This window comes from Heloderma suspectum, chromosome 1, assembly GCF_057233095.1.
Source record: "Heloderma suspectum isolate Gila_16-S chromosome 1, 16-S_ref, whole genome shotgun sequence".
In the NCBI taxonomy this organism is placed as follows: domain Eukaryota; kingdom Metazoa; phylum Chordata; class Lepidosauria; order Squamata; family Helodermatidae; genus Heloderma; species Heloderma suspectum.
The window spans coordinates 322,410,035-322,426,206 of record NC_139458.1 but is presented as its reverse complement, the minus strand read 5'-3'; the positions used below and the strand labels follow the sequence as shown (position 1 = coordinate 322,426,206).

The following is a 16,172-nucleotide window of genomic DNA, read 5'->3' as shown; positions in this document are numbered from 1 at the left end:
TGGAATTGAGTGCAGTCCTATTAATTTTTACTCAGAAGTAAGCTCCATTGAATTCAGTGGAGCTCACTGTCCGTACAAGTGTGTATAGAATGCAGCTGCAATCCTATACATAGGACTAAGTCTCATTGAATTCAATGGGACTGACTTCTAAGTAGATATGTATAGGATCGTACTGTAAAATGTTTTACTTGTGAAAGGTGGTATATTCCTAGGCTAACCTGTGGAAGATAAGAGGGCTTACCCTTCTGCATGTTAAGTATTAGAAGCAATCAAGGTATACTAGCTTTTGCCTATGTTGATAGAAACAGACAACTGTTACACTTTTCTCAGACCACACACACCAATTTAGATTTTGACTCTATTCAGCCTTAAAATTTACACCCCCATCCGGACCCTGTATATTAAGAAGTAATGTTAAAATGCAAATCACTTGTTAAATACTACAATGGCATATTCCAGAGGAGTAGCCATGTTAATCTGTTGCAGCAAATATAATGGAGAGTCGTGTGGCACCTTGAAGACTAACAAATTCATTTTAGCAGAAGCGTCCATGCACACTGTCCACTTCATCAGATGATGAGATGTTGACTTCAAATTTGCAGTTTTATATACACATGCTAGGGGGCAAGTGTGAGAATGTAAACTATGTTGTCAAAGGGAATTGAAATGCAAAAAGTACAGACAGTGATGATATCTTGATGGTTGCCATTTGCAAAACATTGTTGGGTAGTAGCACAGATATTATTGCAATGGTGAGCCAATTAACTCTGTATTCAGATCACAAGAAATAGAGTTGAATCTCTTGATGAATTGTACTTCAGTTATCTTGCATTGATAGCTATCTTTAAAATTCCTTTAGCCAAGAATGGCCACATTAAGGCCATTTACAGAGCGTCCTGGGAGGTTGAAATGTTCCCACACTCAGATTTGCGTCCATTTATTCTTTTGTGTAGCAGCTGGCCTGTTTGTCCTATGCAGAATGCAGCAGGGCATTGTTGGCAAATGCTGACATATATTGCATTGGAAGATGAGCAGGTATATGAACCCAATAATGTGGATGGCATTATTAGGTCCTGTAATAGTGTTGCCAGAGTAGATATGCTGACAGAGTTGGCATCTGTGTTTGCCCCAGGGTCTAGTTCTTGTGTCTGTATCTCTGTTGCAAGGTCAGTTATTGCTGGTATCTTTTTTAGATGTCTGTTTGAGTAGTCTTAGCTGGGAACTATAGGTGATAACACACAGTGGTCTGTTGTTTTCTCTTCTAGGTCTGTCCCATAGTAGATTATTCATTTATACCCACCTGGCCTTGATCTTTTTTTTTGTCACTTCGTTGGGTGGGTATTGTAGTCTGGAAAATGCCTGATTTAGATCCTTAAGCTGTGAGTCTCTGGGCGGATGTAGGTGTATCGTAGCATTTGGCTGTAGACAATGGATTTCGTGGTGTGTTCTGGATAGAAGCTGGAAGCATGCAGAGGTCTGTAAGTTTCCAATATGGGTTACTTATATGTCATATCCAGAAAGTGAACCTGTTGCATGGACTGTTCTAGACAGAGGTTGATGGTGGGGTGGAAGTTACTGAAGTCAACTGTCATACTGTGGGACCATGTGATTTTTGTGAACTGCCCAGAGAGCTTCAGCTATTGGGCGGTATAGAAGTGAAGTGAAATGAATGAATGAATGAATGAATAAATAAATAAATAACCAATGGCGGTGCCATTGATCTGTTGCATTCTACATTGGACAAACAGGGCAGTCTCTTTGTTGTTTCACAATGGCATAGTGTTCTGCATCATGCAAATTAATTTCTTCATTCACTGAGTGTAAGGGTGCTATGTCATATCCTAAAAATTAGATGGCACAAAGCATATAATTTTTTTCAGGACTGAAGCCCATCCAGTTTTCATTATGTTCTTACAGCCTTTCCTATGCATGGTTATTTAGACATAAGTTCCACTTGACCTTAGTGAGACTTATTCCATTGTAAGCGTGCATAGAATTGTTGCTCTTGCACCATTAACTAGCAATTTTCTAAGTGCAGGTACTTTGGGAGTGGTGCAGACCCCTTTGGTCAAATCAGGGGTGGTCAAATTGTGGCCCTCCAGACTTTTGGCCTACACCTCCCATCAGCCCTAGTCACCTTAGCCAATGGTGAGACATCATAGGACTTATAGGCCAAAACATCTGAAGGGCCACAAGTTGCCCATCTCTGAGTTAAATGAATTAATGAATTTAACTCCATCATTATTTGTATTTATTTGTAGGAAGACTTGAATTCCACCATTCTGTTTTTAGAAGCCAGGGCTGGCCCTACCATTAGGCAGAGTTAGACATCAAGCAGGTGCATTTAGGTGTCATAAGGGGGAAGCCAACTGTTACTTATTTAATGTCTAATAGTGTATTTTTATTACAAGGGAGAGAAGAGGCAGTTGAGGGATTTTCTCAATTACGTTCCAGAATAATTTGATTGGCCTTGGGTAGTATGGCTATACACCCTGATGTGGTTGTTGGGGGTGGGTGGTGGCACTGGCTGCTCCACCCCAGGCAGCAAAATGTCTTGGGCTGGATCTGATACAAGCACCAGGATAGCTAACAATAGGTTAAAAAGCAAGCTAAAGTGATCAAATGGATGGACAGAAAGGAAGATAACATGATCCAAAAGCAACAAAGTAATAAGTTGACCAGATTAAATGCTGAGTAAACAAATACAAAAGTTCTTAAGGAAGCAGCAAAAAGACATCTACATAGCTAGATGGTTCTCCTGGGGTAGGGGAGATATTTATGCATATTCCTATGCATTGTGAGCTAATTCCTTCATTCGGGTAACTTAAGGGCTTCATTAAGTTCTAGAAAGCTATACAGTGATGAACATATAGTTTTTGTTAAATGTAATTATATACCCAGGTTAGCACTTGGATGGGAGACCGCCTGAGAATCAGGCTTCCTGCATTAAGCAGGGGGTTGGACTCGATGGTCTTGTAGGCCCCTTCCAACCCTATGATTCGATCTGAACTGGTCTCAGTTTTATCCAATTTGTTAGATAATTTTTTTCTTTATTTCATGTATATATTTCCTTTCCATCAAGGAAATGGTGCTCAAGGCAGCTAACAATAGTAAGAACCAAAACAAACATAAAACAAATACATTAAAAACACAAGAATGGAAGAATAAAAACAACAGCCAACCTAAAAGAGTGGCTTACATGCCAATGACCTGTTTGAATAAAAACATATTTGCCTTCCATTGGAAGGACAGCAGAGAGGGAGCCAACCTAGCCTCCCTTAGCAGGGAGTTCCACAGCCTGGGAGCAGCCTCTCTCATGTCACCAACAAATGTGCCTCTGATGGCAACAGTACCGAGAGAATGGCCTCCCCGAAGTTCTTAAAATCCAGGGAGGCTCGTAAGGGAGAAGGCAGTGTTTCAAGTAGACCAGTCCCAAGCTGTATAGGGCTTTTTAGGTCATAACCAGCACTTTGAATTGTGCCTGGAAACAGACTAGTAACCAGTGAAGCTGTTGTAACAAGGGGGTGACGTGGTCCCTGTAACCATCCCCAGTCAACAATCTGGCTGCAGCATTCTGGACCAGCTGAAGTTTCCAAACAGTTTTCAAAGCCAGCCCCACATAGAGCATGTTACAGTAGTTCAAATGGGACGTGACTAAGACATGTGCAACTATGGCCAGATAAGACATCTCTAGGAATGGGTGCAGTTGGCGCACTAGCCTCAGCTGTGCAAATGCACTCCTGGCCACCACTGAAACCTGGGCATCCAGGTTCAGAGCTGAGATCAGGAATATAGTTGCAAGGGAACAACTATGGGTGGGAGGGGGCTGTTGCACTCAGGTCCTGTGTGTGGCTTTCCCGTTGACAGCTGGTCAGCCACTGTGTGTACAGAATGCTGGACAAGATGGACCCTTGGTTTGATCCAGCATGGCTCTTATGTTACTACACCCACACTGCAAGCCTGAGTCTTCAGGGGGAATGTAACCCCATCCAGCACAGATAGAGTCCCTATTCCCTGATCTGCCTTTCAACTAACCAGGAGCTCATCTGTATTGAGTTTGTTGGTGAGCAATAAGGTAGACTTCACAGCAATCCTATATGCTGTCAGTAGCCATCTAGAGACCTGTGTAGTTTGTTTGATTATCTATTTATTTATTTATTTATTACACTTATATCCCACCTTTTTTCCTCCTTAAGGAACCAAAGGTGGCTTACAAGGCCCCCCTCCTCTCCATTTTATCCTCACCACAACAACAACCCTGTGAGGTAGGTTGGGCTGAGAGTCTGTGACTGGCCCAAAGTCACCCAGTAAGCTTCCATGGCCAAGTGGGGCTAGAACCTGGATCTCCTGACTCCCAGTCAAATATTCTAGCCACTTCACCACACTGGCTATAAAGCTGCCGGTGAGGCCAAAATTTGGCCTCACCGGCAGCTTTATAGTAATTTAAGAAGCCCTTTCATACAGGCTAGTAATTCACAGCTTCACCTTGAAGATGTTTTGGTCAGCTGGATTATGTCATCCTAGAAGATGAGATAAGGGTGCCATGCCTGAATTCTCATGGAGAAACTGAGTAACTTCCCCTCCCATGTTGGGGTCCTGTTCTCAGGGAAAGGGTGATTGATTTCCCAGCTTGCGATGCTTCAAGCACATTTGGGAAAAAGAAGCCCCCCTTCTCCTGACCAGCCTGTCAGCTCCTGAACTAGGGATGTTGTTGTTGTTGTTCAGTCGTTCAGTCGTGTCCGACTCTTCGTGACCCCATGGACCATAGCACGTCAGGCATTCCTGTCCTGCGCTCTCTCCCGGAGCGTGCTCAAGTTCATATTCATTGCATCCGTGATGCTATCTAGCCATCTCATCCTCTGCCGTCCCCTTCTCCTTTTGCCTTCAGTCTTTCCCAGCACTAGGGATAGGCACTTCTAAAATCCAACCTGCAGGCTTTGCCCTTTGGTCTTGCTCCAAGGGGGAAAGCACGCTATCAGCCTGGAGAAACATGTGGCTCTAGGAACGACTTCTCATCTATCTTGGGGACCCAGATAAAGCCCTAGCTGTGACAGCTTCATTGGCTGATGAAGTGTGAGCTTTCTTTGTATATTTATTCTGCATCTATTTTCTATCAATAAACTGTCAACCTTTTGTACAGGTGGCTTTGTTTCATCTTGGCAATCTAGAAGAATCTATTTTGACTGGGCCCTGACAGAATCAGGGCCCCAGCTCAATACATCCAGTCCATTGCTGATATCAGAGACTTGTTTAGAACTAGAACAGTTCCTTGGAATTACATGGAAAGAAGAAATAGCATTAGTTGTCATCAGCATACTGGTGGTATCAAAGCCCAAAGCTCCGGACAACTGCTTCCAGCAGTTTTATGTATATGGGGGAATATTTATTTATTTATTTATTTATTTATTTATTTATTTATTATAGCTGAAGCTCTCTGGCTGGTTCACAATTAAAACCATAAAATACAACACAAGATTCAATATAAAAGTTTAAAACTATAGTATAACATAAAAATCAACACCAAAATAAAAACCTAGCAGCAGTGCAAAGATTTAAAACCACAGAAACTGAAAAATTACATTGCCTGGGAAAATAAAAAAAGTCTATCTGGTGCCGGAAAGAGTACGCACCAGGAGAGCCTGTCTGGGAAGCTCATTCCACAACCGAAGTGCCACAACAGAAAAGGCCCTCTTCTTAGTACCCACCCACCTCACTTCCTTTGGTGAGGACTCCCAGAGAAGGATGGCTGAGGGTGATCTTAGGGTCCGAGCAGGTGTATATGGGAGAAGAATATACACCTTCAGGTAACCTGGCCCCAAGCCATTTAGGGCTTTGAATGGCAGTCAGAGCATATGGAACAGTACTGGCATAATATGATCACGTTGGCCAGTCCCCATTAATAATCACCCTGCCCTATTTTGGACCATCTTAAGTTTCCAGGCTTTTCAAAGGCAGCCCCACATATAAGGCATTGCAGTAATCCAGATGAGTGGTTCCCAGAGCATGAATAACTGTAGCTAGGCTATCTCTGTCTGGATAAGGACACAGCTGATATATCAGCCCAAGCTGATAAAAGGTGCTCTGTGCCATCAGGTCCACTTGTGTCTCTAGTGACAATGATGGATCCAAGAGCCCACCCAAACTATGAACCTGATCCTTTAGGGGGAGTGCAACCCCCTCCAGAACAGGTTGACCATCACTTAGCCGGGCAGACAAACCACCCACTAACAGTACCTCCCACTTGTCTGGATTGAGTCTCAGTGTATTGGCCCTAATCCAGCCCATTACTGTGCCCAGGCACTGACTCAGAACAGCCACTGCTTCACCTGGATTTGATGAAAAGGATAGAACTGGGTATCATCTGCAGGCTGGAACCCTAAGGGGCACCATAGGCCAATGCCTATGGCGTTGAATAGGAATCCCTCAGCACGGCCTTCAGAAGAAGGATAATGGTACCTCCTAGCCCTATCTCAGACAGATGCCTCAGAAAGATACCATAGTTGATGGTATCGAAACCTGCTGAAAGGTCCAGCAAAACCAACAGGGACAGAGTCCCCCTGCCCAGTTCCCAGTTTAGATCATCCACCAAGATGACTAAAGCAGTCTCTGTCCCATAATCAGGCCTGAAGTCAGACTGAAATAGAACTAATCTGCCTTATTCATAAATCCCTTGAGCTGAGAAGCCACTACATGATCCAGCACCTTGCCCAAGAATGGAATATTGGAGACTGGCCAGATATTATTGAATACAGTGTTCATGAGGAGAAGAGTTATGTAGATCTTCACTAATGGTATGCAGGCATGATCACTCAGACATGCCATTCTTGCAGCCCCATCCCACATATCACTTACAGTAGCAAACAACTGACATTCCAGGGTAAGAATTGTATTTTCCCAGCAAAAAATATTGTGGTCCAAGTGCTAGGAAAATGCAATATCCACACAATCAAAGCATTGCTTTCTAGAAAGAAACCTACAGCCTGCACAAGAAATGACTGTTTCTATCGCATGAACAATCAGTTATGTAGAAAAACCTGAAGTGCTGCTCTCAGAAGCAGCTACTAGAAATTTGATACACACTGATAATTATATTTTATTCTGTTCTGTACATTAACACCATCTTCCCTTCCTACATGCTGAATAAGGCCTCAATCCTTCCTCTTCCAGACAATATTGTAGTAGAGAAGACTACCCTTACATGCTTTCCTTATTGGGGCAGCCTTCTGCTGCTGCCTCCTAGAATTCCAAAGAAAGAGGGTTATGGTGGCAGGAGCAGATTCCCCAACTATGGAAGTGCAGGTGGGACCCGAAACAAAATGTTGCAGCAGTCCTGTTCACTATTCCAGTCAGTTAGCCATGCACTCCTCCATGGTACTTCATTCCATTCCACTTCCAGCACAGTTTTCTGTTCTTTCCCCTCTACAGTTAGTCAGCATTCCGTGGCCACTAAGCATACTCAGTCTCCATTGACTGTTTTGGATTGGGGTCCACCCCTAAAGATTGCAAACTTTGGGGTTCCTCTGAGTCTGCTGATACTTCTTGTGTGTGGGTGTTGTTTTGGCTACACTCTTGCCTGGACATCAGAAATATAGAGAACAAGTGGAGCCTACAATAAAATGTTGCAGTGCGGAGTACTTCTGTTCAGGGTTCCCTATACCATTCCTCCTCCCATGTGGTTTTTTATCCCCCTCCCCAGTCAGTAGCATTCCATGGCCATTGAGATGCTCAGTCCTAATTGGGCTGTTTTAGGGAGCGGGGGGTTGTCCCTTCCTTAGGGTTTTTCCTTTAAATATTTTGGTATTTCTGCAGACATTGGGGTTTCTCCAAGCCTGCTGATACCTCACTCGTTAGCATGGATAGTGTTGTTTTGGCTTCACAGAAATCAGCATTCAGATAATGTTCATTATGAGTATATAGGATGCTACATACAGGAGTCTTCCAACAGAATTAGTAGGTAAGAAAATATATACATTATCCATTATTATATCTCTGTCTGCCATCTCACAAGAAATTAAGCAGCAACTGTGCCACCTATGAATATATAGCTAACTCTTAGAAATAAAGTTACTACTGGAGCTGCTTTGAGTGCTGTTTTTCTTGGTACAAAGGTGGGGTAGGAATCAAATAAATAAATAGATAAACCCACTGACACCCAGTTGTGTCAGTTATGAATCTGAATGAGTATTAATCAAAGAAAAGATACCTGAGAATTTTTTAGGCAAGTTTAGTTTCAACTAGGGTGGGTCACCCAATGGAATAAATTGGGGGTAGGGGCAATTATTCACAATTTAAAACTGTTGAAGTACAATGAAAGAATTCGTATTCCACATTTGGTCAATGACCAAATGACCCTTCCCTTCCTCATGGCACTATAGTCCCCTTAATATGTTCTTGTTCCCACCCAGTACCTCCAGCTTTTCTTGGTTATAGTATAAGAAATGCACTTTCCTCATCTCCATTAAATATCTGGAAACAGAAGGGGTGTTTGATCTTATGCTGGCACTCAACCTGATGCAGCACACAGACCTGTAAACCATATCAAGTGTGAACCCTCAACAGTATTTGTAGAATCACATCTCCGGTGCAAATATACAGCTTGCAAACAGTCTAGGGTACCAGTGTGACTCAGAACAAGCACCAGCAACATAAAAGGATGCAACTGTTAAGAGAGGATATTCCAGTCAGAGACCATTCCTATTTCCCGCAGTTACAATAAGGACAAAGTTTATTATCATCATACTACATATATTAATTGGCTCACCATAAAAGGATGTCTGTATTATCACCCAAAAACATTTTATGAATGGAAACTGTTAGGATAATCATCAGTGTCTGTACTTTTTGCATTTCAGTTCCCTCTGGCAGCACAGTTTATATCTTACCCCACACCCTGCCCTAGTATCTGCATATAAATCCTCCAATGTGAGGTGAACACTTCATGCATCTGATGAAGTGGACAGTGTCTATGAAAGTTTGTCAGAATAGATTTATTAGTTTTTAAGATGCTACAAGACTGTTGTTTTTATTCTAGTTAGAGTAACTAACAAATTTATTTCCTATGGTTTAATATGTTGACCAGTATTGGGTCTGATAATTTGTTCATCTAGCCTCACACTTTCTACTATGTTTGGCAGTGGCTGGCATGGTTCCCCTAACTGGTCCCTAGGAAAAATCTCTTCCTGAGACTCTGTAACTGACATGACCAGGCCCACAGAGGGCCCAGTGGGAGGATGATTCAGCCTCCCACTGTAAAAACATTCCCCACCATTGTCTTGCTCTATCCTTCTTTATGATTGTCAAAAAAACACATCAGAGGGAAGGTGAGCGAGGGTCCTCAACATCAGGATAAATCCAAAGCGGGGGGAAAAACTGTTATTCAGGGCCCATGTCAAGGCTTTTCTTGGCCTGATTGTGGGTGGTGAGGGTACAAGTAGGCACCCAAACCAAGGCTTCCAAGAGTGGGGTGGGTAGAGTAGTTCTCTGCTGGACACTTTTGAGAAGTGGGCAAAAGTCCACCCCCCAAAAGACACCTGTAGTGGGTACCCTGGCAGGGAGGTCTTCAGGGAAAAGGGACAGCCATTTCATGGTGGAAGCAAGCAAACAAGGACCTTCCCAAAAAAGATCATGGAGTTCAGGTATCCAAGACCAGTTCAAGGCTTAGGCAAAAACAAAACAAAACCAGAGTGGCAACTGGAAGGGGGATTTCCAGGTGAACAAAAGGGGGGGGGGTTCTGTGCTTTTCTGAATAGCAAGATGCTTGACTCTAGATGGGTGTATTTTGTCACACAAGGGGTCACAGCTCTCGGTTAATAAGGGTGTTGACTTGATTACATTAGGACAAAGGGGGAGGGGATTGGGGACATTTGGCTTTTGTGTGTCAAAGAGCTCCCTAGCCTGAGACATAGATGGCCAGGCCTGTACACTCTCTTGTCCATATCAATAGAGGGTAGAAGTGGCTGGTCCTAAAAACACACCCTGTCCTGGATTGCTTGCTCTTACTAGATAATGTTACAGACAAAATAGAGAATATGAGCTAAGGCAGGGATCCCCAAACTTTTTGGGCCAGAGAGTACATTTGAAATGTCAAGAGTGCGTCATGGGTGCTGTCACAAAATGGCTGCCATGGTGGGCATGATTGGCATGAAAACACTCATTTCCTAGAAGGTGAACTGATGAGACAAAAAGAAAAATAACTTACGCAAGAACAAGGTAGAAATGGGGTCTGAACTCCAGAACACAGCTACTCTTTTGAACCAAAATAAAGATGGTGCTGCAGGGCAGCCCCTTGTTTCGCAGCAGCCAGGAGCCTGGTAGGTGCTGAGAGGTGTCCTCGGGCACATTGGTGCCCATGGGCACCATGTTGGCGATCCCAAAGCAGAGGCGATGGGGGCAAACTGGTACTTTCTGGTCACACAGCATAGGTCTGAGCTAGTTCAAACAGTGCAAAACATCCTTTGTTTATAGATGACTGACTGCAGATCATAGATCATAGAATCATAGGGTTGGAAGGGGCCTACAAGACCATCAAGTCCAACACCCTGCTCAATGCAGGAAGCCTGATTCCCAGGTGGTCTCCCATCCAAGTACTAACCAGGGCTGACCCTGCTTAGCTCCCAAGATCAGACAAGATCAGGCACATCCATCACTTGCTGATGCATTAGAGATAACAAAGAAGAAATCCCATCTTTACAAATTCCCATTATTTTCTGTAGGTAATTAATTACAATGAACTCACTCCTTCCTCATAGAACAAGGATGAGTTAACAGAGTTTTGGGAAGAAACGACAAAAAAGTCCAATTAAATCAACTTATCGAGGCATCAGTACCCAACAAGTGTGCAAACTGTTCATTAACCCAACTCTGTTGTATTTAGGAAGCGCAAGATGACTGCCTGACCTCTTCGGTAGAAAATTCTCCCTTAACACATGTGCAAGTTTGTAACCTTCAAACTGAATGGAAACAATGATGTTACTTTTCTGGAAGCAAATGCATCACAGGTCTCTTGCCTTTGTAATGTTTACAGTTACACCTTTACCTTTAACATTTATACTTACACCTCTATAAGTTCCTCACAACTCTTCACACTACCTTTATTGAAAAAGACTTCAAAGTCAGAGACCTAGCCAGAGTAGATGCAGACTGACATATGAAATAAATCTTATGACTTATTAATGTCTTTTGAGCCTTGACATTTAGCAGAAAGAGAATTCTCCCTGGTATATTAGGAAGAGATGGAAGCACACCGATAGGTGCAACATGAATTGGCTCTTGGTAACAAAACATTGCTTTAGGTTAATTTCGAAGCCATTAAGTTTCAACGTTCAAGGGGTATAAAACAATCATCTTGAAACTGCTCTACTCTCTCTCCAATCGGTTTCCTGTGAAAAGAGCTAGTGCTCTAAGGTGGTCCCTGGTAGGCGAAGCATGTTGTACGTGTTGACTGTGGAACAGCGTCTTCCAGCCCTTGAGACTGGCAACGTACACCTGCTGCCTTTTTAAATTTTATTTTTTTCCGCAGAAACGCTTTGCCAGCTTTCTGCCGCTCGGTTCACAGACGACACAGAGCTGCTCAATGTCAAGCCAGCCAGCGGAGGCGGGAGCAGAAATGAGTGTAAAGCACGTGACCAGAGCCATTATCAATGTATCAGAGGAGGGGGAAGGGCGGGAAACACGAAGCCTTGTAGAATCACAGGGGTGGAGGTGGGGGAAAGTAGCTCCAGCAACAGCCCTTGCCCCTAACACTGAGCCTAAAGTTCCACCCTTTCAATTGATTGACAAAGAGACCAGCGTCTTGGTTTCGGCGTTTTCGCCGCCTCAATGGTTGATGGCAAAGAGGCGGAACGTGTTGTAGCCAATGGCGACGAGCGAAAGGGTAGAGGGCGGGGCTCCAGCCTGAATGACAGCTCACGAGATAAACAAGCCCCAGCGCGAGTCTCTCCATCAACCGAACTCGGCCGTATCTCATTTTTATTTCTGAGTGATTTTTTTTGGATTAAAAAAGCAAAACCAACCCAAAGACTCCACTTCATCATTTCCCTCCTGACCAATCTCCGACTCCTCCACCACTGCCCGGCAACGTGAAGAGTCAGCAACTTCCCAGCACCCGCTCAGCAATAACCGGGTAGCGCACCGCAATACGCAGGCGCATGTAGCCTACGGTGTTGCAAGTGACGCTGGGCATGATAGTTTCTGCTACCTCAACTTTCCCCAGACATCTTCGAGCCCGCGCTTCTTCTAATACTACCAAACCCAGAATCCCTTGCGACCCTAACTATTGGAAGCCCTAGTTGAAGCGGGTGGCGGCGGAGCGGACTCCCCCCCCAAAATCCAAAACAAGGAAATGGTGCCCAGTGCGGTGGCCTCGTGCCCCTGCGTGTGACGCTTGTGTGGCCGCCGCCGGTCCCGCCGCCGCCGCCGCCGCATCCCGTCCTCCCCCCTCCCCCTCTTCTTCCTTCAGTCGCCCCTTCCATGGGTGAGAGACATGGACTATGAGTTCAAATCCAAGCTGGCGGCCGAGCGCGAACGGGTGGAGGATCTGTTCGAGTACGAGGGCTGCAAAGTCGGGAGAGGCACCTATGGACATGTCTACAAAGCGCGGCGCAAGGACGGGTAAGAACTCCTTCGAGACCCGGGAGGGGGAAGAGGGAAAGGCGGCCGGGGGTGGGGTGGGAGCTGAGATTGGGAGGAGGCGCCGATGTTGGCTGAACTTTCAAGCCCCGCCGCTTTCCGCGGTTGCTGTCACCGCGACGGGGTTTTGTTTCTCGAGCCCCACCCCCGCCCGCTGAGGGAGGGAAGAAAGTTTGTCCCGCGCTGCCTAACGCCTCCCGCCTCGTGCCTGTGCAGTGTGAGGGTGGGTCGGAGCGGTCTAGGCAGCGGGTGTGAGAGAAGACGGTTTTCGAAAGGGGAACGTGGCTATGGGGCTTCGCCCCTCGGTCTCCCCGTACTTGTTTCCTAGCGCCGCCTCAAGCCGTGTTTTCTTCAGCGGAAGGAGAAAATAAATTCAACCGCCCAAGTACCAACTGTTGCAAACCATAACACTTAATTTTTGGTCTCTTTTTGAGTCAGGAGCAGACAGCAGACTCTGCCGACCTCCTTCAGAGGCATTGGAGATGCTTGAGAGTTTGAGGTAGGATGAAAAGGTCCGAGTGAAAAGGTGCTCAGGTGCGAATAGAACCGTTCCTGCCTAGTAATTCGATGGTTACATCTTGATCTCACACTTTTGGTTTCAACTGACTGAAATATGTTGTGAGTCTGTTTCCCAAGTTCAAATTGGCTGCTGATTTGTGTTTTTTTTTTTGGTCCTCTTCTGGAGGTTAGTGCACAAAATACTTGCTGGAGAGAATTTGTTCTTCTTACTTGCCCTACAAGTAATTCTGGTGTGATGCAGATACTATCACTTAAAATAGCAATAGTCTGTATTTTCTTGTGTGGCTGAATGTTTGGATATAGAGAAGTCTGATTCAGTGTGGATGACTTCACTGGGTAGTCTTCCTGACTAAAAATCTGTTGTACTGTTATTTTATATATGTCAATTTGGGGTAGGTTTTGTGTATGTGTGTGCTTTGTCTTTTGCCTTTAAAGTACACTCTCACATCAGAGATCTATGTATGTGCAGCCCAAAACATTAGAATCATAACCTGATGTTATAAAATCCCATGAGTATTAAATGGTTTTGTATTTATATCCACCTTGAAAAAAAAATCTAGCCTTCTGTGATCATATCTTCTTGACAGATTCAACATTCATAATTCTGATTCAGTAAAAGTGCTAGAAAATCATGAAGTAGAGGCACAAAACATAAACAATTACTCATGGGTACACTTGGAGTAAACTCCATTGAACAAAGTGGGTTTTGCTTCTGAGTAAATATACGTGGGATTGGATTACATATGATTGATTTTAGGAATCTTTAATTCATGACACCTGTGCAGACATTCAGTATAAATTCCAAGATGTCTATAGCAAAAATCACAGCTGATAAGAGGCATATCCATATAATATGTTGGTCAACACAACTATTGTAAAATGAAATAATAGCTTTCCAGCCTAGGTTTTTTCTACAGTGTCAGCCATGTGGATAAATGTAATCTTGTAAGTTCATTTTCAGTTATGTCGCTGACAAAGTCAGTCACGGAAGTTTTGCATCAAAAGTATACGGGAGAAAGTCCTCCTGTTTACTATGCAGTAATTTTTTTTAAAAGGCTGTGTTCAGCCAGGTTTTCCAGCAGAGGAAAAATCAGTCAACACTAGTGTCACATACATCAATTTCACCTTAATGTATTCATTTGTGATCTGGACCATTGGGCAGATTTGGGAGTCAGCCAAATATTTGGCTAAGAACAAGCTCCATTGGAATGAATAAGAGATGTGCATGTGCACAAATGTTAGGCTTCTTTTTAGCAATACTGTGTCAATAAATGATTTATTGCTGTATTTATGTTCTACTATTTAGTTTGAAAACTCAGAAGCAACTTCCTTAGGGCTTCCAGTAATTTCCCACCAGGATCAGGTCCACACCTGCAAAAGCTCCAGCTACTCAGAGGCTAAAGGCCTACAAGGGAAATGCACATGCCACAGACATCTGGAGAGACACACCATGTATAGTAGGGCTGCACAACCTCAGGCCAGGGGCCAAATCCAGTCCTCTGGTGGGTTCCAATCCTGTCCTCTTGGATTCCCCAGAAGGCCCAACCCTTTTTCTCCAAACACTGATTGTTGGGTGGTTTCCCAGGTTTTTTCCTGTTTTTTCTCTGTTGAGAAAGGTTGAAATGCCTCTAGTAAGGCTAAGTTACTGGCAGTAAGAGCTTTAAGCCAAAATACACTGGCATTTTTGTCCTCCCCTTGTGCCTTCAGCCCTGCCCACCACTGAAATGCATTACCCCACCCCAAGTTTCTCTGAAATGAAATTTCGACCTCGGCCTGAAAGAGGTTCTGCACCCCTTATGTATAGGTATTTCTGTACCAATGCTAGAAGCCTTGGAGCCTACCTGGGAGAGGTGGAGTGTTTGGTTTTAAAGGAGAACATAGCTATTATGGGCATAATAGAAATCTGGTAGAATGAAGAGAACCAGTGGGATAAAGCCATTTTTGGATATAAACACTATCACAGCCTTCCCCAACCTGGTGTCCTCCAGATGTTTTGGACTTCAACTTCTGTCACCCCAGCCAGCATAGGCAATGGTCAGAAATACTAGGAGTATTTTGTAGTCCAAAACATCTGGAGGGCACCAGGTTGGGGAATGCTGTTCTATAGGAAGAAAAGGAAAGGGTGTACTTTACACCAAAGAGGGCATAGTTTCCTGCACAGAATCTCTGCACAAAAGGGTAGACTCCTGCACAGAATCTCTGTGTGTGACAGTGCCAGGCCCCCAAAGTAACTTCACACTAGCGACATGCCCTTTTCCCCTTGACCAAAATGCTGAGAGTGATCTTGAGTAGCACCTAGGACCTAGTGCAAGTGTTCTTGGACCAATTTGAAACAGTGACCACAGTGCTATAAAACTCAATTTATATGTAAGTGGACAATTGCCAGTGGAGGTCTAACACAGTCACATTTGACTTCAGAACAGGAAACGTCTAAAAATGAGGGGATTAGTAAATAGTTGAAAAGGAAAGTCAGGAAGGTCAAATCTCTCCAGAACACTTACTCAAGTAAGTGTTCTGGAGGGGGTTACTCAAACAGCAGTAATAGAAGGTCAGCTAGAATGTATACTGCAGGTCAGGAAAGGAACCACAAAGTCCAAGAGGTCAACATCATGGTTAATGAGCAGGGTCAAGGAAGCTGTTAGAGAAAAGGCTTCCTTCAAAAAATGTTAGTCTTCCCCAAACAAGGAAAACAAAAAGGAACACAAACTTAAACAAAATAAATGAAAATAGACAATAAGTGATGCAAATAAGGAATTTGAGGATCGTATCACTAATAATATTAAGATCAAGAATAAAAATTATTGGAGAAAGCAATCCTATGGTCCCGGGAGAGTTTCCCTCCCCTCCCACCATTCTACTGAGTCCCGCCTCCGAGCCCATAGATACTGCCACAGCCTCAGAAGGGGGACTCTGTAATCCAGTCTTTTTCCCCTCCTGTGACCCGACCCCCCATCCAGTTCCCTGTGGAAGACTTCCGAGAGGTCTGCAAGGCAGCGTTCTGGTGGGCGGGGAGGGAGAGAAGAGAC

The 16,172-nt window shown here is 44.1% G+C and overlaps 1 protein-coding gene across 6 annotated transcripts in view; it reads left to right on the top strand.

The window, feature by feature from the left end:
* Window positions 1–11,955: 11,955 nt before the first annotated feature.
* Window positions 11,956–16,172, top strand: part of CDK19 (cyclin dependent kinase 19) — a 136,619-nt gene continuing 132,402 nt past the window's right edge. For all 6 annotated transcript variants that reach the window (XR_014786647.1, XM_084827293.1, XM_084827292.1 and 3 more), the window contains exon 1: window positions 11,956–12,609. Coding sequence is in view for 5 of the 6 variants with exons in the window: in XM_084827293.1 (XP_084683419.1) it covers window positions 12,482–12,609 (128 nt within the window). In the remaining variant the exon portion in view is untranslated. The remainder of the gene's footprint in view (window positions 12,610–16,172) is intronic.